The sequence below is a fragment of the Callorhinus ursinus genome, unplaced genomic scaffold, assembly GCF_003265705.2.
Source record: "Callorhinus ursinus isolate GAN/ISIS: 27379988/994484 unplaced genomic scaffold, GSC_fseal_2.0 scaffold2, whole genome shotgun sequence".
Taxonomy (NCBI): Eukaryota; Metazoa; Chordata; class Mammalia; order Carnivora; family Otariidae; genus Callorhinus; species Callorhinus ursinus.
The window spans coordinates 7,782,853-7,806,021 of record NW_027397064.1 but is presented as its reverse complement, the minus strand read 5'-3'; the positions used below and the strand labels follow the sequence as shown (position 1 = coordinate 7,806,021).

At 43.4% G+C, this 23,169-nt stretch overlaps 1 protein-coding gene across 1 annotated transcript in view; it reads left to right on the top strand.

Moving 5' to 3' along the window:
• FBXO36 (F-box protein 36) overlaps positions 1-18,732 on the top strand; it is an 88,614-nt gene extending 69,882 nt beyond the window's left edge. The window contains exons 3-4 of the mRNA XM_025890368.2: positions 4,808-4,980; positions 16,199-18,732. Coding sequence (XP_025746153.1) covers positions 4,808-4,980; positions 16,199-16,387 — 362 coding nt within the window. The 3' untranslated portion in view covers positions 16,388-18,732. The remainder of the gene's footprint in view (positions 1-4,807; positions 4,981-16,198) is intronic.
• Positions 18,733-23,169: the final 4,437 nt, after the last annotated feature.

Below are 23,169 nucleotides of genomic sequence, written 5' to 3'. Positions count from 1 at the left end.
CACAGTGGAGCATACTGCTTGGTTCAATCCTGGTTCTCACTGTGTGACTTTGGGCAAGCCACTTACCCTATTTATCATCTTTCTCTCTTTAAGAGGGGAATAATAATAGTACCCATCTCATAGAATTATTGTGAGAACCAAATGATTATATATATGATTTATATGCACTATGTGTGTGTGTGTGTACATATATATTAGAGCTATACCTGGCAAATATTGGCTACTGTTGTTATTATTATTATTATTAAGTAAGCTCTACACCCAACATGGGGCTTGACCCCATGACCCTGAGACCCAGAGTCACATGCTCTACTGACTGAGACAGCTAGGTGCCTTGTTATTGTTATTATTATTGCTACTGTTATTAGGATTCTGGTAACTAGCCTATATCAGATAATCAGGTTAAAAAAGTTCCCTTTTAGGTACGTGCACCCCAATGTTTATAGCAGCCATGTCCACAATAGCCAAACTGTGGAAAGAGCCAAGATGTCCATCGACAGATGAATGGATAAAGAAGATGTGGTATATATACACAATGGAATATTAGGCAGCCATCAAAAGGAATGAGATCTTGCCATTTGCAATGACGTGGATGGAACTGGAGGGTGTTATGCTGAGTGAAATAAGACAATCAGAGAAAGACATGTATCATATGACCTCACTGATATGAGGAATTCTTAATCTCAGGAAACAAACTGAGGGTTGCTGGAGTGTTGGGGGATGGGAGGGATGGGGTGGCTGGGTGATAGACACTGGGGAGGGTATGTGCTATGGTGAGCACTGTGAATTGTGCAAGACTGTTGAATCACAGATCTGTACTTCTGAAACAAATAATGCAATATATGTTAAAAAGAAAAAGAAGAAGATAGCAGGAGGGGAAGAATGAAGGGGAGTAAGTCGGAGGGGGAGACAAACCATGAGAGACGATGGACTCTGAAAAACTAACTGAGGGTTCTAGACGGGAGGGGGGTGGGGGGATGGGTTAGCCTGGTGATGGGTATTAAAGAGGGCACATTCTGCGTGGAGCACTGGGTGTTATGCACAAACAATGAATCATGGAACACTACATCAAAAACTAATGATGTAATGTATGGTGATTAACATAACAATAAAAAAGATTTAAAAAAGTTCCCTTTTATTATCAATTTTCTAAGAGTTTTTATTCATAAATAGGTGTTAGAATTTTATGAAATAATATTCCTATATTTTTGAGATGATCATTTTTCCCCCTATTTGTTAATATGGCAAACTTTATTAAATAGTCTTCCAAAGTTATTCCATCCTTGGATTATCTCAGGATTAACTGTAGTGGTCACAATTTATCTATGTTTTTGATATTTTGATAGATTCAATTTCCTAACATTATATTTAGAATGTGTGCCATGTACATTCCTTTTTTTTTTTTTTAAGATTTTATCTATTTGACAGAGAGAGACACAGCGAGAGAGGGAACACAAGCAGGGGGAGTGGGAGAGGGAGAAGCAGGCTCCCCGCCGAGCAGGGAGCCCAATGTGGGGCTCGATCCAGGACCCTGGGACCATGATCCGAGCTGAAGGCAGACGCTTAACGACTGAGCCACCCGGGCGCCCCAGCTGTGTCCATTCCTAAGTGATTTTTCACATGCACCTTTGCTTTTGCCTACCATCATTGCTAGTTTGAGCAGCCTCATAATTTAATTTGGAAGTTTCCTTCTGTTTCTATTTTTTGGAACAAATTGCATAAAATATGGCTTGTCTGTTCTCTAAGAGTTTATAAAGTTCACCTGTAAAGCAGTGAAAATCTGAAGCTTTACCTGAGGTTTTCCTTTTTGATCCGATCAGTGGATTCAATTTATTTACTGGTTATAATCTCTCAGGTTTTCTTTTTCTTCTTGAGTCAGAACTGATAAGTTCTATATTTCTGAAGGATTGTCCAATAGGTCTAATTTTAAGTTAGTTAGCATAACAATTTTTTTTTAAAGATTTTATTTATTTGAGAGAGACAGAGAACACGAGCAAGGTGAGGGGCAGAGATGGGCGCCTGGGTGGCTCAGATGGTCAAGCGTCTGCCTTCGGCTCAGGTCATGATCCCAGGGTCCTGGGATCAAGTCCCACATCGGGCTCCCTGCTCCTTGGGAGCCTGCTTCTCCCTCTGCTTCTCTCTCTCTCTCTCTCCCTCTCTCTCTCTCTCTCTGTCTCTCGTGAATAAATAAAAAAAAATCTTAAAAAAAAAAAAAAGGAAAAAGGTGAGGGGCAGAGGGAGAAGCAGACTCACCGCCGAGCAGGGCATGACCTGAGGCGAAGGCAGACGCTTAACCGACTGAGCCACCCAGGCGCCCCAGTGTAACAATTTTTGTAAGTCCCTGTTGTAGTTATATTCTTTTTTTTATTCCTTGTAGGACTGAGTTATGCTTTTGTCCTTTTTTTCTTATTTGTTCTTGGAAGTTTATCTATTTTATTAATCTTTTTAAAAATCAACCCTTCTGTTTCCCTGATCAACTCCATTGTTTCTTTTCTATTTTATTAATATTTGCTCTTATCTTTATATTTTCTTCTGAGGGAGGTAACCATTTTTTTTTTATCTGGGTGCATAACTTACTAATATTAGATCTTTGTCTTTCTACAACAATGTCCATTGAATAACTTTTTTTTAATAACTCTTTTTAAAAGTGTTACTCAAATATTCTATAATTTCACTTCTGTGTGATGTAATGAGTATTGATAGAAGGGTTATAAAATCGCCCACTGCAGTGGAGGGTTATCATTTTTTCTTCATAATTCTGTCAGTGTTTGCTCTGTGTATTTTGTTTGGGATATAGTAGTTTATTTATTTTTATTTATTTATTTTTTTAAGATTTTATTTATTTATTTGACAGAGAGAGAGACACTGAGAGAGGGAACACAAGCAGGGGGAGTGGGAGAGGGAAAAGCAGGCTTCCTGCGGAGCAGGGAGCCTGATGTGGGACTCGATTCCAGGACCCTGGGATCATGACCTGAGCCGAAGGCTGATGCTTAACCAACTGAGCCACCCAGGCGTCCCTCCACGAAACCTATCCTTTAGAGTTAAACTTTTGACAAGGGTATTTTTTCCCTCTGGAAAGCCCTTGGACTTTAGAAGTGCTTTGAATTGGAAGCTCTCAGAATTCAGAAGCCACTAAAACCCTTAATGCCTTTGGAATGCTGGACTAACCCATTTTGGAGAGCAATCTTATATACCTGGCTCTTCTACATTGCACAATTGGAGTTTGACATAAAGATAGCTCTCACCTTACATCCATTCTGAAATCAGAGACCCATCAACCCGTCGAATCTCGGTTCTACTGACTTCTGCATGGAGCCCAGGGTTCCTGACAGTTCCATCCTACTTGCTCCGGAAAGAATGCTCAGGCTGAGGAAGGAAGGTGGTCCCCAAATCTTGGGTATTTAGTCCCTGTAGAGTAGAGAACTCTCTCTCCTCTAAGAACAGGCCTCTAGAAAGGCTAGTTATAGTGGTGCTTTCAGAATCAGAAGGGAAAAAAAATGAGCTTCAAGAAACCAAAAAAGTCCCCAGCTTTGGAATCACTGGAATCCACATGCTTACTCCATCATTACCCTGTCTTCCTCTCTTGTATGAGGAGGTAGCAGGCTTCCCTTCCTTCCTTCAACCCTCCCTCACTCCCTCCGTTCCCCTTTTCCTCCCTCCCTCCCTCCTTTCCTCCCTCCCTTCCTTCCTTCCTAGATTTAAAAAAATTACACTGGTAATATAGGTATATTGTAGAAAAAAGAGAAAATACAGATGAACAAAAGGAAGAAAATGAAAGTCACTGCCCAGATTTAACCACTGTTAAAATTTGAATATGTATCCTTCCACACATGTTTTCCTACTTATTAGCCTTTTCTTTTCTTTTCTTTTTTTTTTTTAGGTAACTGGGTTAAAAAAAGATAAGCTATTACTTTCTTGCATTGAAAATGTTTAGATCATTATAATTGGTTGATTCTTTTTGAACTATTTTCTAATTTGGAAATAACTGAAAAATTGTACAAAATATTAGGCAAAAAGTTAACATGATTCTCATGAAATATCCACTTGTTTTCCTCTTTGCCTCTTTCTATTTTTTTTTTCCCATTATGTAAAGATAGGGATGAAAGAAGGTTAAGAGGGGCGCCTGGGTGGCTCAGTTGGTTAAGCAACTGCCTTCGGCTCAGGTCTTGATCCCGGGGTCCTGGGAGTGAGTCCCACATCGGGCTCCCTGCTCAGCAGGGGGCCTGCTTCTCCCTCTGCCTCTGCCTGCCCTCCCCCTGCTTGTGCTCTATCAAATAAATAAATAAAATCTTTAAAAAAGAAAGAAAGAAGGTAAAGAGGAAAGAAGAAAGTTTGGTGGAGAAACAACATATAACAATGAGAACAAAAATCAACTAAAATTAAGAGATATGAATATGTTTCAGACTAATCTGGGGAGAGGAAGGATGGTAGAAAACCCACATGGACTAGCATCTTTGCCCATTCAGGGGTGATGGTGAGGATGGAGCTAAGAACTAGTCAAGTCAGTTGTCTGGACTGGGATTTGGTGCTGATGAGATCAAGGGGATGTAGTTCATCACTGCGTTAAACAGTGAGTGTCCCTCAAAGGTGCCGATCTCATGGCAGGGACAGCACTTGGAAACAAATGTCTCACAAACGTATGTCACTGGTCCCAAAGGCAGCTTGGTGAAGGTGGGGATAACTCAGCAGAAGCCAACATTACTCCCTGGGGAAGAATGCCCTATAGCACGTCTTACTGATAAAGATCATGGTTTTTACCTGACTCCACATGATAACCTGTTGGTTTGTTGGTTTCTTTGAATTACAGTTCAAATTGCCTTAATATTTGGTGCAAGAATATTAGACTATGTCTTCAATTTATGTGAAGGTAAATTTGACTTCCTTGAACAGCTCTCAGACAATTTGCTCCTGAATATCATTTCTTATCTGAATCTTGAAGATATTGCCAGGCTTTCTCAAACATCACGCAGATTTGCACAGGTAACATAATTATTTTATGTCTATGCAGGGTTTTTTTTGTGCTTCCTCAAAGTCTTTTCTTTCTTGCTTGCTTGCTTGCTTGCTTGCTTTCTTGCTTTCTTTCACATGGTGGTTTATTGTTTGCATTCATTTCAGCAAGCATTTGTTGAATACTTACTTGATCATGAGCCCTGTTTTAGGCACAGAGGTAGCAGACATGAAAAGACATTATTCTTGCCCTCAAGAAACTTACAGTTTAATAGGAGAGACCCTAACAGATACAGATTATTACAATATAATGTGAGGAGTTCAACAAGGGATGTGTGTATGAGGTACAAAGACAGTACAAAGTGATTTCCTCTGCCAGTCTTCACAGAAGGGATTACTTTATCTGGGGTTTCAAGGGAAAATAAGAGCTCACCAGGTGGTCTGGAAGACTAGGGGTATTTCAGGTCAAGGGGCATTCTAAGTCCAGGCAACGATTCCGGCAGAGGCATGGCCACATGAAAGAAGACAGTGAGTAGTGAGTCTTCTATCCATCTCCCTTTCTTCCATTAACAGCCCTTTGTAGAATTATCTATTCACAATGTGGGTGGTTTTGGGGAATTGTTCATCATAGTGCCCTGTCTTCCATGCCCCAGGCTGACAGAATGGACTGTCTCTCACTACTTTGAATCCTCAGCAGAATGATGCCATCGGAAGACACACTTGGTGCTAATTTTGCCCAATGTCAGGGTCTTGTGGCAACCATTATTGGTTCTTCTCCTTGCATCCTGGAAGGTGCCTTGGTTCCTGCCCTTTTAGTTATTCCTAAACACACTTCCATTAAATCCTTTTTTGGCTTAAGTTAATCAGAGTTGGAGTTTGTTTGAAACAGAAGAAACCTAACCTGGTATTTAGTTGTAATTTACTGGGGCAATGTCCATTTATAAAAGAGCATGCAGTAGGGACGCCTGGGTGGCTCAGTCGGTTAAGCGTCTGCCTTCAGCTCAGGTCAGGTCCTGGGATCGAGTCCCACATCGGGCTCCCTGCTCCCCGGGAGTCTGCTTCTCCCTCTACGCGTGTTCTCTCTCTGTCAAATAATAAATAATATCTTTAAAAAAAGGAGCATGCAATATTTCCCAAGATGATTTTAATCATAATCTCTTTTTTTTCTTTAAAGACAGTATTCATGAGGCGCCTGGGTGGCACAGTCAGTTAAGCATCTGACTCTTGGTTTTAGCACAAGTCGTGATCTCAGGGTCATGAGATTGAGCCCTGCACTGGGGTCTGCCCTCAGTGCAAAGTCTGCTTGGGTTTCTCTCTCTCCCTCTCCCTCTGCTGCTCCGCCCCCCACACGTGAGATCTCTCTCTCTCTAAAAATAAATAAATAAATCTTTAAATAAAAGAAGACAGTATTCACCCATCTCTTTGTATTTATATTTATTTATTTATTTATTTTTAAGTAGGCTCCACACCCATCGTGGGGCTTGAACTCAGGACCCCGTAAGATCAAGAGTTGCGTGCTCTGCCGATGGAGCCAGCCAGGCGCCCCAGTTCATAGTCTTATTATCTAAAAAGTCAACATTTTTTTCACAATAATGCCATCATATTTCTTGATATATATTAGTTTTAAATAATATAATCTATATTATTTCATATCTTTGAGAATAAAGCCATATGTTTTTACTTAGTTTTCCCCCTAAAAATGGAGAGACAGAAGCAAGTATTATGAGTAATCTCTGTACATTTTTTTGCCATTAACATATGTATTAAAGTTAAGATTTGCTGCTGATAAGAATCTGATTATTCATACGTTCAATGAAAAGGAATTTTAAATACATGAATATACTAGTGGGGATCTATTGAAAGCTTCTGCTAGGGCCTGCGCTTGTTCCCGAAATGAAATGGAAGGATTTGACAGAGAATGGCAGCAACTGCAGTGTCTTGTGCAATTTATTCCTTACACTGAGCAACTGTCTTCTCTCCAGGTGTTGCTCCCTTCCCATCTTGATGACTCCTCTTAGCGTCCTGCCATTATTTCAATGCTGTCTTGGAAATATCCTCCGTACTTTACCTGCTGTTCTAAAGTAAGCCTTTTCTAGGTTGCTGATTTCAGCTCTCAGTATCCTTGCAGAGCAGAATTTTTTGAAGATGGAGAATGGTCCAGGGCTGCTGCCTTTTATCTCTCCACGTAACAGTAACCACTCATTTCTGTCTTCAGTCTACATTTTATCTGCATACCATTTACTTAGTTTTCACCTGCATTTATACATTATTTTCTGCTTTGTCCTGCTATTTACTTCCTTATTAATGAAAAGAAAAAAGCTTCCATTTCAAATTTCTGCAGGCAAATTTATTAGCAAATTATTTGTGTCCATGTCTAATCCTTTCCTCTGACCTCAGGGAGGGAGGTGTTCTCCTCTGCAGGCCAGTGCCGCCTGCCACCTGGCTCCAAGGTCTGACCCAAGGGACTTTAGTCTGCCACTTATCTCCTTTCTCTTCTGTGTTGTTATTGTTTTTAAAAAACCTTTTTTTTTTTTAAAGTAGGCTCCACGCCCCTTGTGGAGCCCAACTCGAGGCTTGAACTCACGACCCTGAGATGAAGACCTGAGCTGAGATCAAGAGTCAGAGCCACCAAGCGGCCCTAAAAACCTTTTTGTTTATAAATAATTTTATCTTATTTTTTAAAAAAGATTTTATTTATTTATTTGAGAGAGAGAGAGAACAAGGGGATGGGGTAACGGCAGAGGCAGAGGGAGAAGCAGACTCCCCACTGAGCCCGACGAGGGGCTCGATCCCAGGACCCTGAGATCATGAACCGAAGGCAGATGCTTCACTGACTGAGCCATCCAGGTGCCCCTACAAATAATTTTAGATTTGTAAGTGTTGCAAAGATAATACAGGTTGCATATACCCTTCACGAGCTTTCCCTAACACCAACATCTTATATAACCGGGGACATTTATCAAACCTCAGCAGCTGATACTGATATAATACTATTAACTAAGCCACAGACTTTATTCATAGTTCATCAGTTTTTCCACTAATGTCCTTTTGCTGTTTCAGGATCCAGTCTGGGATACTATATTGCATTTAGTTCCTATTTTTAAATCTTTCTTTCATTTGTTTTTTCCTCTTGGAAATTTTCTCAAATCAGCCTCATCCTTAAGAACCCAAAAACTCTTGACTCTATTTGCAGCCAATCTCTTTCCTTTTCTCCCTGGGAAAACAAAACAAAACAAAACAAAAGTTTACAGGGCAGTTCACCCTCTAGCATTATCAATGGGAGCAAGATTTTATAATCCATGATGAAATGAGAACAGTAAGTAAATGATATATGAAGAGTTTGTTATCAAGCCAAATTTATTCCATTTAAATGATCTTTTTTTTTTTTTTTACTAGTAGGCTCCACGTCCAATGTGGGGCTTGAACTCACGACCCTGTGATCAAGGGTCTCATTCTCTACCGACTGAGCCAGCCTATAAATGATCATCCTTTATTGGAGGTTAGGCCTTCCTATTTTGGAGATTTAAAATGTCCTTTTTTTTTTTTTTTAAAGATTTTATTTATTTATTAGAGATTGAGAGAGAGCACGAGAGCAGGGTGAGGGACCGAGGGAGAAACAGACTCCCTGATGAGCAGGGAGCCTGATGCGGGACTTAATCTGGACTCCAGGATCATGACCTGAGCCGAAGGCAGATGCTTAACTGACTGAGCCACCCAGGCACCCCAAAATGTCCCTTCTTTTATGAAATAATGGCCTTAAAACATGATCATTTTAACCAATTATCCTTACTTGGAAAAATTTAAAAAGTTAGTAACCTTATTTTGGTTCTTAATTTTTGTTTTATTGGATTTCTAAAAATTTCAATGGTCTTATGACATCCTAAATTCCCAAAGCCACTAGTCTACTCTCAACCTACCTCATCTCCCTTTTCCCCCCTCTGTCCATGCCTCAGAAATATAACTAAATATCCCTGGCCTCATTCACAGGAACCCCTTCATTGTCACATCTAAAGGGCCTGTTTCAGGCCTTTCACTTCCTGACCCATCTTTGTTTCCAGGATTTTCTGCTGACTTTTCTCCTGGCCATCTCTCATGTGCTGGGTAGGCTCTCTTGGGCCTTTGGCATTTGCTAATATTCTTACCTTCCCCAGGAATGCCCTGCTTCTGACCCACCTCTTTTTTTTTTTTTTTAAAGATTTTATTTATTTATTTGGGGGAGAGAAAGAGAGAGTACACAGGCCGGGGGAGGGGCAGAAGGAGAGGGAGAAGCAGACTCCCTTCGAAGCAGGGAGCCCGACATGGGGCTCGATTCCAGGACCCTGGGATCATGACCTGAGCCGAAGGCAGACGCTTAATTGACTAAGCCACCCAGGCGCCCTCGACCCACTTCTCTTAACTCCCACCATCTGCTCTTGCTCTGATTCCATGTTGACCCAACCACAGCGCCTCCATGGATGAGCATCCGAAAGCCTGGTTGCTGGGTGGTTGTATTTCTCAGGGTGAACAACAAAGAGGCATCCTCTGGGAGCTTGGCTAATATGAGCACACCCCTGAAAGGTGAATCCCATGTCATGGTATACGAGAAAGGCCGCCTGAGAGCCAGCCCTGGGATTGCTGCAAACTCATGCTGGGTAATGCTGCTAGGAACCTGCTTGGGGGCATGCTGGCTTGGCCCAGGTGGCACCAGGCCTTGATGCTATCCTTTTTCAGCAAACTACAGCCGAGTAGACCCAAAGAACCTCAGCAGCTAGATGAAAGGTTGAAGCCCAGACAGGGCAAGACTATGGTGACTGGTATATAAACATATTCATCTTGGTCATGACTCAGGAACAGCTACAAACTCCCTATGACCATGATTCCCAAGACTGGCCAAGTAGGCGAAGCACCTGGGGAGCAGGTGAAAATAGAGATTCGAGGCCCACACCCTGGTAGGTGGGCAGGTCTGAGGTGGATCCAGCATCTCTGCTCTTGATGTGTTTGCTTGTATTTACAGCAACCCAATTCTGAATCCTGCCCAAGAATTTGATATTAAAATGGTACAGATAAAAGGTCTCAAGAGATTCGAAAAGGCTGGAAGCTTGGGGGGTGGTGGTGGTGGTGGTGGTGGTGGGGTGTTTTCCTACCTTCACTGTGTACAGGCATTGGGAGGTGTTTAAATCAGACAAAGACAGAGTTCTGTTCTTCGATCAGCCACTCCCCACTAGGAGCCTTGGGCAGCACTCTTATTCTTTTTTTTTTTTTTTAAGATTTTTTTAAATTTATTTGAGAGAGAGAGTGAGAGAGAGCACAGAAGAAGAGGCAGAGGGAGAAGCAGACTCCCCGCTGAGCAGGGAGTCCGACAAGGGGCTCGATCCCAGGACCCCGAGATCATGACCTGAGCCGAAAGCATATGCCCAACTGAGTGAGCCACCCAGGTGCCCCACCCTTATTCTTTCAGACCCTTAATTTCCCCATTTGTAAAAGGAGAGGTCTTAAGTGGATAAGCCCTAGGATCCCTTTAAACTTTTAAACAGCATCATGTGTGTTAAGTTCATGCACCACCACGAGGGGGAGCTAAGTCCACGATTAGCTGTGCCTTGGATCAAATAACTGGAACCATAGTCAGGATGTATACCTTGTGTTTCTCAGCCTGGCGTCTACCAAGCAAAGAGCCCCAGGGTTTGGGCGTCTTAAATGGGGGTATTATGTAGACCAATTTATAATATAAAACAAACTGTAAATATTTCCAGTATAAAATATGAGTCACAAATGAAGTTACACTGGTGGGAATTTCAGCTCTCTTTTGAGAATTTTTTTCTTTCCCTCCAAATCTCATAGTTTTCTTCAAGAATCTTCATTATATGAGACACACTGATATCCTGAAATGTATTGTGCCGGTAATGCGGTAGTCATCTACCGTGGTGTTAGAGTTCAAATCTTTTAAAGGAGGATCGGAAGATCCATTTAATTTTTCAATATTAAGACACTTTCAAAGAGTTGCCCTTTGTTGCTTATATTTAGAATATGTTGTGATCCGAGTAGAGAAATTAGACCTTGAAGGACTGTTGAAGGTAACAAATGATTTGATTGATATCAGAATGTTTGGTGAGCTGTCAATATCGGAAGATTCAGTGTTGCTGTGTCATAGTATCCATTATGTGTATGTGTAATACTTTTTGCTTTGATATTTCTGCAGAAAGGATCTTAAGTGATTATGCCTTCTTAGACTATTCATTTCTATTTGTAATTCCTTCTTTTCCCTTATTAGAGTACTTTTAGAGTAGCATAAAAATATAGGAAAGTGCAAAAGTAAAAAGTCCTGGCTGCTTTCTGCTCAAAATTGAGCAGTAATGGTGTCCTGAAATAGAGATGATGCTGACATGTTTCCCCGCTCCTCAGAAGGAAGTTAGGATGCAGGGGAGCAAGGCAGGACAGAGCCAAGGCCAGGCCCTGGGGGCGGGGGAGGGGTACTAGTGGGAATGCTTGGCTGCCTGGGGCTGGGGGCAGGGAGGGAAGTAGGTGGCGGGCTGTGCGCCACGTGGGCTGAAATGGTGGCCCACGGTCGGTGGACAGAAATCAGGGGCACCCATGCTTCCCCTTTAGACAGCTGTTGAATGCTGGGTTGGATTCCAATCCTGGTACTCGGGGTCGGGCGCAGCTTGTGAGGGACAGGTAGAGATGGCGGTGGCAACAGGCAGAGCAGGACTGTGTCCAGGGCCGGAGCAGACACCAGCTCCGGTTACACACACATTACATTGTGGGTGTTGGGGGAGGGGGCTGTAATCGCTTAGGCCTTCCTCCCAGAGACAAGGGAGGCCACTGGGCTTCCTCACCCACCATGCTCTCTGAAACGTTCGGGGCATCAACCCTTCGATGTGGTGCTATTCACACTATGTCTAAGGCCACAGGTTAGAGGGTGAAGGCTACTGCTCTCCTGACCTCCCGCTGGCCGGGGCTGGATGCTCAGTGGGCCATCTGGGACCGGAGATGCCGCCATCTTGTACTGCACCATCTGGAATGCGCAGTCTCCTCAGACACTGTGGCAGGGAAGAGACAGCTGGAGGTTCACATCCTGGGCTTGGATATAGCACTTCTACTCCTAGCCCTTCGACCAGAACTACTTTTGCAGCCCCCCTTGACTGCAGAGGGCCGGGAAATAGTGGGGCGGGGGTGGCGAACAGATGCAATATTTGCTGAGCACCGCTGGCTCTGTGACAAACCGGATATCCAGAATGGAGCAGGGCACACATCAAGATCCATATGTCCGTAGGCAGGACCATAATAGTGTGCCGTCTTGAACACAGTGCCCTGCCTTCACATCTTCAACAGTGGAAACAAGAGACCTTCATCCTTTCACTTCTCTTCTTTCTCCGTGTTTCTTGGGACCATATTTTTTGAACATGTGTCTGGCATTAAGAACTGACTCAGAACCAAAGACGGCATTATACATAAAATACCTTTTATCTTAGAAACGGAGTTTCTTACTCTCCTTTGCCCTCCAAGATGTCTATGTTACACTCTCTTCTCTCTCCTGAAGTCTCCTTCTTCCTCACTCTTAGCTGATGTTGTGGCCTCATTTCGCGGAGGAATCCGAAGCAGTCCCCAGTCTACGGCCATAGCACCCTGAACGCGCGCGATCTCGTCCGAAGCGGTACCCAGAGGACTGTTCCATTGTCCCTTCCCCTCTTCTACTGGCACCTCATCCCTCTGCCCATCGACCCTGTGAACTTCCTGTCCCAGTAAGAAGTTCTCCTCATTACCCGTGGTCACACTTCCACCAGTGCATTTCAGCTCCTCTGTTCCGCTACTTTGCTCGTGCAGCTGTCCCTGTCACTAGTTTTACCCCCTCTACTGGATCATTTCCATCGGCACATAAATTTTAAAAACAAACAAACAAAAGGCCTTGACCCGATTCCCCATTCAGCTCTTCAAGCAAAATTCCCTCAGAAGAGTGACTGTACTTGCTATATCCACTTCCTCTTCTCCTGTCCTTTCTCGGGCTCAGCGCTAGCCAGGCATTCAGTCCCCACTGTGCCATCAAAACCTCTTGTTAAGGTTGCCATTTGCACACAATCTTGCGAAAACACCAGTTTTACATTCCTGTCTTTTCCGCAGCCTCTGAGACCTTGGATTGCGGTCTGGGTTTTCTTCTTTATTCTCAGTCTCCCTTGCTGGAAACTTTTTTTATTTTCTGACTGCTTTCTTTCTTTCTTTTTTTTTAGTTTAATTTTATTATGTTATATTAGTCACCATACAAGACATCATTAGTTTTTGATGTAATGATCCGCTATTCATTGTTTTTGTATGACACCCAGGGCTCCATGCAGTACGTTCTGACTGCTTTCTTGTTGGAATGTCCTAGAGCTCTTCCCTGGGCATTTTCTCTCTCTGCAGTCACATCTGCTGATAGTCTCCAATCCCAGAGCTTTAAACAGTATTTACACACTGATAATTTTCAAACCTATGTTTTCAGGCCAGGTTGCCCCCTTGAGCTCCTTACTTTTAAGTCCAATTGCATGCTCAACACTCCCACCTAGATGTAGGGTAGACATCGCAGATTTAATGTGTCAAAACCAGACCTCTAGATAGTCCCCCCACCCCCCCCGCCACATACCTATTGACCAATTCTGCTTCTCCCAATCTTATTTTCTCAGTCATTGGCAACACCATTCACCCAGCTGCTCAAGCCAAAAAGCTCATCATTAATTCTTCCCTTTCTTCTTACTTCTCCTCTAATTCATTCACAAGTCTTAGGAGATCCGCCTTCAAAATATATCTACAGCCTGGCCATCTCTCACCTCCTCCCTTGCCACCACCCTGTCACACACCATCCTCATGTCTTCCTGGACTTTCCAATAAGACCACCACAATAGATTTGGCTTTCCTCTGATGGGGATGACAGTATACCTTCTTCATTTTGCATCAGGATTATGTTGGTTCTCTGGCTATGGGTCATATATCACAGATCTATTGATCCTGTCACCTTCCTATGTGCTGCTCAACGTTGATGACATCATGCTGATGAGCAGGAGGTAGCAGATACCTTGGATGCTCAGGCAAGATATGTGTATGCCAAGGAGGTGGAGGCGAACTGCGCAAAAATTGAGAGGCCTGCTATCTCAATAAATTACCTAAGATCCCGTGCCGTAGATTTACTTCCTACCGTAAGAAAGCGGCCATGGATCTTTGTGGATCTTTTTTAGTTTTCAAGGTACATATACAATTTGAGTGTGCTTCTGCACGTAGCTCTAAAGCCGCCAGGGGTGAGTGGGGTGCAGCTGCTGGTCTGGATTGTGTTGTAAGCAGCCGTGCCACTGGCTTCTCATGAGCCAGCAGATTCGATGACGCTCTAAATGTCTGCAGCCTACATGGCAGGGGGGCCTGTCTGGGTCCTTGCTGAGACCTGCAGCACACCTCCCGAGGAAACATACAGCTTGTCCCCCAGGGCCTTAGAGTAAAGACAAGAATTTGTTTGTAGGAAAACTGTTCTGTTTTTGGATTTCTCCTGGGCGAAGGCTACTGTTTGGGCTAGATGGTCAAAGTCTTGAAAAGAACCAGATTTGGAGATTAGTGATGATTCCTAGGGAAGAGGTATTTGGATGGACTTCTCAGCATAAGCCAGAGGATAACAATATTTGTGTCCCATGTGACTGCTCAGCAAAAGGCACTTAATGCAGAGGAGGTTTTCAGTAATTAGATGGGTAAAATGCTCTGCGAATGTCAGTCAGCGTGTTTCCCCAGCCACCCTCCTGTTTGCTGGGCTCATAAACAAAATGGCCCATGGCAAAGATGGGGCCTGTGTGTGGCCTCGACAGTAGCCTCCTCCTATCAAGATAAATCGGGCTACTGCCACAGGAGAGGCTAATACTGCGCCCCCAGTGAAGGCTGTACTCCAGGGGGGTCCAGTCAGTAACTTGGTGGCAGGTGAGTAACACCAGACTCTTCATCATGGAGGAAGCAGCAATTTGTCCTTCCCAGATCCTGGCCCTATTCTAGACATGGATCTGCCTTCCTTGCACACCATGGTTCTTCAGCAACATTGTGTGTAAATTGACTGAATGCCTTCCCTTCCATCATTGTATCCCATTATGAGATTGCTTCGGATTATTTGACTGTAATAAATAATTTATGACATAAATAGACATAAATAAATAAATGTGGTCCTGAACACAAAATTTCTTGCCCTTAGCCTTTGCTCCATGAGTTATTGATCTTTGAGGGGTCCACAGACTTCTTGCTTTTCTTTGCCTCCTTGTAAGAGAAGACTTTGTGGGGTTTCGGGTAGCTGGGGCATGTCTGAGAGGGGCTCGAGCAGAAGGGAGGAGCCAGGCCAGTGTGCTCGGGCACTACGGGTCTAACGGGACTCTGGGCTCCTTCTTGCTTGCCCACAGTGCCTATGTCTTTCCACTTCTGGATTTTCACGAATAACGACCACTGACTAGAACTGATGAAAGGGAAATCAGGGGGCGCCTGGGTGGTGCAGTCAGTTAAGTGACCGAGTCTTGGTTACAGCTCAGGTCCTGATCACAGGGTTGAGAGTTCAAGCCCCACGTGGAGCCCACTTTAAAAAAAAATAGTAATAATAAAATAAAATAAAATAATAAAATAAAATAAAATAAAATGGAGGCAAGCCTAGCAGGAGTTAGCAATGCTCCCATCTGAGAATTTACTGCAGCACTGGATGGAAGGGAGGTCGACCACACTGTCAGCCTCTGTTAGGTGGTTCATTGGAAATGAACAATATAATGCATATATAAATTAACCGTATAACGTTATATATGGGGCACCTGGGCGGCTCAGTCGGTGAAACGTCTGCCTTCGGCTCAGGGCATGATCCCAGGGGACGAGTCCCGCCTCGGGCTCCCTGCGCGGGGGGAAGCCTGCCTCTCCCTCTGCCTGCAGCTTCCCCTGCTTGTGTGCTCTCTCTCTCTCTTTCTCTCTCTCTGACAGATAAATAAATAAAATCTTAAAAAAAAAAAAACACAACAAACCAACCCAATGTTGTATATGTACTATTTATAGCCATCTTGCCTTTTCCACCTTCAGTGAGATCGGGCCTTGGTTTATGCCATGAATCCAGTGTTGCTTTGTCCTCCAGGCGCTCGTGCCCCGGTCCTTCCTCTAGGAAGAGGGCGTCGTGGTGCACATGCGCACATCGCGTCTCCCCCGGTGCCTCACAGGCCACGGGAATTGGGCAGCGATGATGCGAGTGAGTAGATGCCTTGTACTTAACCGTGTCTGACATACGACCCCTGGCTCTTCCCGCCCATAGCTGTGCATGTCTGACGAGCTGTGGGAGAAGGTAGTCCAGTCTGCCTGTGACACCATCACGCCGGACATGCGGGCCCTGGCCAAGGACATAGGCTGGAGGCAGATGTTCTTCACCAACAAGCTGCAGCTTCAGCGGCAACTCCGCAAGAGGAAACAGAGACAAGAGAGCCAGGGAAACAGTAAATTTTAGGGACACATTTTCTTACCGGCAGGGGGGTCGAGGCCTGGGTGTCGTTCCCTTCCGTGTCCAAATCTCTCCCGTTTCCTTCGACCCCGAACTCAAATTTGAACTTGGCGATTCAAGGAGCCATCGGAAAAGCACACCGGGTTTGCACACACCTGCAGCCCCACCCGACTAGGCGGGGCCTCGCTTGAACCACGGTCCCCCTGTTGGAGGGTCCAGTTCGTGGCCCCAGCAAAGGGCTGCTGGATAGGAAGCCCGTGACACCCGTAAGAAAAAGAGGCTTCTGCTGTACAGAAACAAACAATAAATGGTTATTCGCAGGTTTTTACTCCTTATCTGTTTTGCTCTAGGCATTTGAAAGGATTACTTGCCCTTCTGAATTTTGGCCTGATAGAGGGGGCTCCGCGTCCCCACGGGAAACAGCGAGGGGCAGGGGCCACGGGAGGCAGCCTGGTGGGCACGGCCGCCTTCCCAGCGCTCTTCGCCTACGTTTTAACTCAGGGCCCTGTCATGTGGCCCCTGGATGCCAGGCTCTGTCCCTCCATGTGGACAGCCTCCGATCTGGCCCTGGGGCGTGGCTGGAGCGAAGTCCACTGTTGTGCTCACAGAGCCTCTCCAGAGTCCAACTTTCCGGGACTTCACATTGCCAAATAAGCCTATAAAACTTTCCTTAGGGGGATGCTGCCCCAATTTCCCGTCCCCGCAGGAATGCGGAAAGCTACCCCTTCTACCCCAGGGATTTTTAAGATCTCAAGCTGTGGGTAACCGAGTGAAAACCCAAGTGCGGTTTGTAGTCTATTAACTTGGAAGAGGGGTAAAAACAGTACAGTTTGAGGGGAGGAAACTGTCTCTCTGAATGGGTAATTTACAAATTGTTTTCTTCCCAAGCTTTCCTGAGAATAAAGTAGTCCCCCCCCCCCCCCCCCCCCCGCCCATGACACTCAAAGCAGCAAATCATCTGATGACTCCTTTTAGGCTACAGAAAGAAGTAGCTATCAACCTCCCATCCCCTTATGCCATTTCTTCTTTCCCTGCGACCTGCACTTTAGTGCCTGGAAGAAATAATACATGCCCCACCTGCTCCCCGTGCAGAGGAATTTCCTGTGTCATCTTGAGGCCTCCAGCATGGGCTGATCTCCCTGCTCAAGTCCTCCTGAATGGCTTGGAGCCACGACTTCAGGGATCTTTTTTACTAAACCTGTGTTCGTGTCAAACCAGGTTTAACCCCCATCCCTTAAAACTCACCCCCTTAAAACTCAGTCATATATTTCCAGCGACATCTGTGAAATCGAGGGCAGTCGGCTTCCTGGCAGATGAGGATCCTGTCAGAGTTGTTTCTGGACGTAGTCCAAGCAAAGAGCAAAGGTTTAATTGGCGAGAGAGCCGGGCTGCCTTCGCCACCCAGGAGGGCCTCTGCCAGGGTGATACAGGTGACCGCCGGCAGGCCGAGGGGGCATGCACTTCTGCACAGATCCTGCAGCCTTGTTTCTCCCCGAAGTCCGCAACCTCACTCAGGGCCAGAACATTGATTAATACCTTGTGTGCCCAACGACTGTGTGTATGCACGGTTTGGTACACAACATAACTGCATAAATATAAAGTCACAGCTCCTTCGTAACATCGATGCAAATACGTCAACAGCTTAAGCATTTCATATGTCCTGTTTAATCAACTAACTGAGACTCTGAAAGCTTATGGGCAGACAAGACGTTCTAGATTCAACGTGAATCAGTAAGAACACAAATGTGGCTATTTGAAAACTCTTACTATCTACGGAAAATATTATAACATAAAAATAGATAATAACAGTAAATAGCAATGAAAAATGAGTTATTGATACATTGGCTATTGCTGATAGTAGTTAAAATAGCACAGGTTATTATTATTTCAGTGATTATTAGCCCTAATAATTTGGGTGCCTTATTACACAATTATAATTTTTTTTGGTCCAAAAAAAAAAAGCAAACAAATATTACCAACCTAAAATTCTGCAGGGGACTGGTATCCTCAGTGGTTGAAACATTTTGCCCCTCTTCTTCAGCCTTATTTTCCGTGTTAGATCCCACGGGGTAATCCCATCAGATGGGAATAGATAGCTACACCTCTCTGCCTCCACAGACAGCTTTTATGTGGACGAATTACTGTATGTGTGACATACCATTTCAGAGTGAAATGCCACAGCATTTTATAATCTTATCCTTTCCCACCTTTTAAGTCAAAAGTGTTTCTAGTCTGTTCTCATTTACCACTGTAATAGTAAAAGCAAAATGCTGATATTTTCTGATGATTTATATGTTTAGTTTTGTAAGAACAACTACTGAACAACAGCAAATGTGAAAGTTTATAAAATAAAAAAATAAATATATTTTACTTACTATCAAGTTCCGTTACTGCTTTTTTTCCCCCTGAACAAGTTAGCATGGTACGTGCCTTCAACCCCAGTTATAATGGAATCCAAACTATTGTGCACTGGGTAGACTCAAGAACTGAGACTGAGATTATGAATTTATAAAAAGATTTTATTTATTTATTTATTTGAGGGAGAGAGAGAGAGCAGGGGGAGAAGAGGGAGAGAGAGAAGCAGACTCTGTGCCGAGCATGGAGCCCAATGTGGGGCTCGATCCCACGACCCTGAGAACATGATCCGAGCTGTAATCAAGAGTCGGATGCTGAAGGGACTGAGCCACCCAGGCGCCTCAGACAGATTATGATTGGAGTGAAGGATGGGAAGCAGGGGTGGGGACAACTCGCTAGCCACCACTTATCATTGTTTTCCCAGTGGCTTCTGTCCAAGATGGTCACCAGCCCTCATTAATTACCCCAACCTGACTCCCAAGATGCCAACGACTAATATAGAACAACCTTACCAAAAACATAAACATGTGCACGGCATAGTTTTTTGCTCTGAGATTTAGTGGGATGACATTTATCTTCAGTTTTTGTTAAGATAATATACTATGGGACAATATACAAGCTTTTCAACTCTGAATAGTTGGTTTCAAATGACGATGAATGTCTTCACTTGGGTGTTAAAAACGCTAAGTAGACAAGCAACCACCACATGAAAGAAGGTGCCCTGACAGTTAGGAGCATAATGCCATATATCAGGTCATTTTACAAAGGAAAATTGCTATCTTAGATTTATGCATTTATTGTTTTGAAACAAGATCATCCACACACTGGGATAGCAGTGGTTTGTCCTTGTAATGTGGAGTCCTCAGGGCCGGGAGCCACAGAGAACTCCCACGTTTCCTGTTTATTAGTTCCCGGATCTGTGTTCCTTCCACAGAGATCTCCATTCAGAAAAGTAATTTTCAGTTGTGAAATTTGTTCTGCACACCCAGGAAGTCTTACAGCCATAGATCCATGGTCACAGACTGAGTTGGAATAACCATAGAAATAGTAAAAATAATAATAAACCTTAGAAATAGTAAAAATAATAATAATAAGAAGAAGAGCAGCTTCTATTTGTTCAGTGTCTACTGGGTGCCAAAAAACAGATAGTAACCAACTTAATTCTTACAGCAACCCTTGAAGGTAAGTGATTATTTATTATTTCTGTCCCATAGATCAGAAATCTATAAGCTATGGTATAGGCCTAATTTGACCAGCCACTTGTGTCTGTAGAATAAAGTTTTATTGGAGCACAGCCTATGTATTATCTATGGCCACCTTCACATGACAATAGCAGTATTAGGTAGTTACAATACAGACTATATGGCCTGCAAAGCTGAAATTATTCTCAAAGAGGACAAATTTCCCAAGGTTTCATGATTAATAAGTGGTAAAGCTGAGATTTAAATCTATACTGAAAGTCTGTGTCCTTTTTTTAAAGATTTTATTTATTTATTTGACAGAGAGAGACATAGCAGGAGAGGGAACACAAACAGGGGGAGTGGGAGAGGGAGAAGCAGGCTTCCCACTGAGCAGGGAGCCCGATGCGGGGCTCGATCCCAGGACCCTGGGATCATGACCTGAGCCGAAGGCCGATGCTTAACAACTGAGCCACCCAGGGGCCCCCTGAAAGTCTATGTTCTTAACCACAAGTGCCACATATCACTTCTCCTTTCGGAGCCAACACCGCATTTGACCAGTGGAATTTGAAAAGGTGATGGGATTTACCCAAGGTCATTTGAAATTATTAGGCCCTGAGCACAATATAAGAGACCATTCTAATTTAGTTATCCAGAGAATATTCCAAGCTTTTGATGAACTAAATTATTCATTTTTTTATTATTTGTTTATTTTTATTTTAAAAAATATTTTATTTGTTTATCTGAGAGAGAGTGAGAGAGAGAGAGAGAGATCACGAGCAGGGGGAAGGCGTAGAGGGAGAAGCAGACTCCCCGCTGAGCAGGGAGCCTGACACGGGACTCAATCCCAGGACTCTGGGATCATGATCTCAGCCAAAGGCAGACGCCTAACTGACTGAGCCACCCCGGCGCCCTTTATTTTATATTTTTTATTTTTAATATTTTAATTCCTGTGCAGTTAACATACAGTATTGTATTAGTTTCGGGTGTACAGTATAGTGATTCAGCAATTCTATATATTACTCAGTGCTCATCAAGGTAAGTGTCTTCTTAATCCCCTTCACCTATTTCTCCCATCCCCCCTCCACCTCCCATCTGGTAACCATCTGATTGTTCTGCATAGTTAAGAGTCTGTTTTTTGGTTTGTCTCTCTTTTTTTCCCCTTTGATTGCTATTTTGTTTGCTATTTTGTTTCTTAAATTCCACATATGAGTGAAATCATATGGTATTTGTCTCTCTCTGATTGGCTTATTTTGCTCAGCATTGTACTCTCTAGATCTGTCCATGTTGTTGCAAATGGCAGGATTTCATTCTTTCTTATGGCTGAATAATATTCCATTGTATCTTTACAAAGATACATCTTTATCTATTCATCTTCTTTATCTATTCATCTATTGAGGGACACTTGGGCTGCTTCCATAATCTGACTATTGTAAATAATGTTACAATAAACATAGGGGTGCATGTATCCCTTCAAATTAGTGTTTTTGTATTATTTGGATAAGTACCCAGTAGTGCGATTACTGGATCTTAGGGTAGTTCTATTTTTAAATTTTGAGGAACTGCCATACTGTTTTCCACTGTGGCTGCACCAGTTTGCATTCCCACCAACAGTGCACGAGGTTCCTTTTTCTCCACATCCTTATCAACACTTGTTGTTCCTTGTGTTGTTGATTTTAGCCATTCTGACGGGTGTGAGGTGATATCTCATTGTGGTTTTGATTTGCATTTCCCTGGTGATGAGTGATGCTGAGCATCTGTTCATGTGTCCGTTAGCCATCTGAAAGTCTTTGGAGAAATGTCTGTTCATGCCTTCTTCCCATTTTTTTCATTGGATTACTTGGGTTTTTTTAGTGTTGAGTTATATAAATTCTTTATATATTTAAAATACTAACCCTTTATTGGCTATATTGTTGGCAAATATCTTCTCCCATTCATTAGGTTGTTGTTTAGTTTTGTTGGTTGTTTCCTTTGCTGTGCAGAAGCTTTTTGTTTTAACGTAGTCCCAATAGTTTATTTTTGCTTTTATTTCCCTTGCCTCAGGGGACATATCTAGACAAATGTTGCTACATCTGATGTCAGAGAAATTTCTGCTTGTGCCCTCTTCCAGGATTTTTACGGTTTCAGGTCTCACATTTAGGTCTTTAATCCATGTTGTCTTTAATCCATTAATCCATTTTGAGTTTATGTCTGTGTGTAGTGTAAGAAAGTGGTCCAGTTTCATTCTTTTGCATGTGGCTCTCCAGTTTTCCCAATACCATTTGTAGAAGAGACTTTTTCCCATTGTATAGTTTTGCCTCCTTCATCAAAGATTAATTGACCATATAATTGTAGGTTTATTTCTGGGCTTCCTATTCTGTGATCTGTGTGTCTATTTTTTTGGGCTAGTACCATACTGTTTTGATTATTACAGCTTTGTGATATAACTTGAAGTCTAGAATTGTGGTACCTCTATGTTGGTTTTTCTTTTTCAAGATTGCTTTGGCTAGGGGCACCTGGGTGGCTCAGTCAGTGAAGCCTCTGTCTTCGGCTCAGGTCATGATCTCGGGGTCTTGGGATTGAGCCCCGTGCCGGGCTCCCTGCTCAGCGGGGAGCCTGCTTCTCCCTCTGCCTCTCCCCCTGCTTGTGTGCTTTCTCTCTCTCTCTGTCAAATAAATAAATAAAATTTTAAAAAAAAAAGATTGCTAGGGCTATTTGGGGTCTTTTGTGGTTCCATACAAATTTTAGGATTATTTGTTTTAGTTCTGTGAAAAATGCTGTTGGTATTTTGATAGGAATTGCTTTAAATCTCTAGATTTCTTTGGATAATATAGGCTTTTTTTATGTTCAATTAGCCAACCTATGAAACATCATCAGTTTTTAATGTAGTGTTCAACGATTCATTATTTGCATTTAACACCCAGTGCTCATCACCACACGTGCCCTCCTTAATACCCACCACCCTGTTACCCCATCCCCCCACCCACCTCCCTTCGGTAACCCTCAGTTTGTTTCCTGGAGTCCAGAGTCTCTCATGGTTTGTCTCCCTCTCTGATTTCTTCCCATTCAGTTTTCCGTCCCTTCCCCTGTGGTCCTCCGCACTATTCCTTATGTTGCACATATGAGTGAAACCATATGATAATTGTCTTTCTCTGCTTGACTTATTTCACTTAGCATCATCCCCTCCAGTTCCATCCATGTCGATGCAAATGGTGGGTATTCATCCTTTCTGATGGCTGAGTAATAGTCCATTGTATATATGGACCACATCTTCTC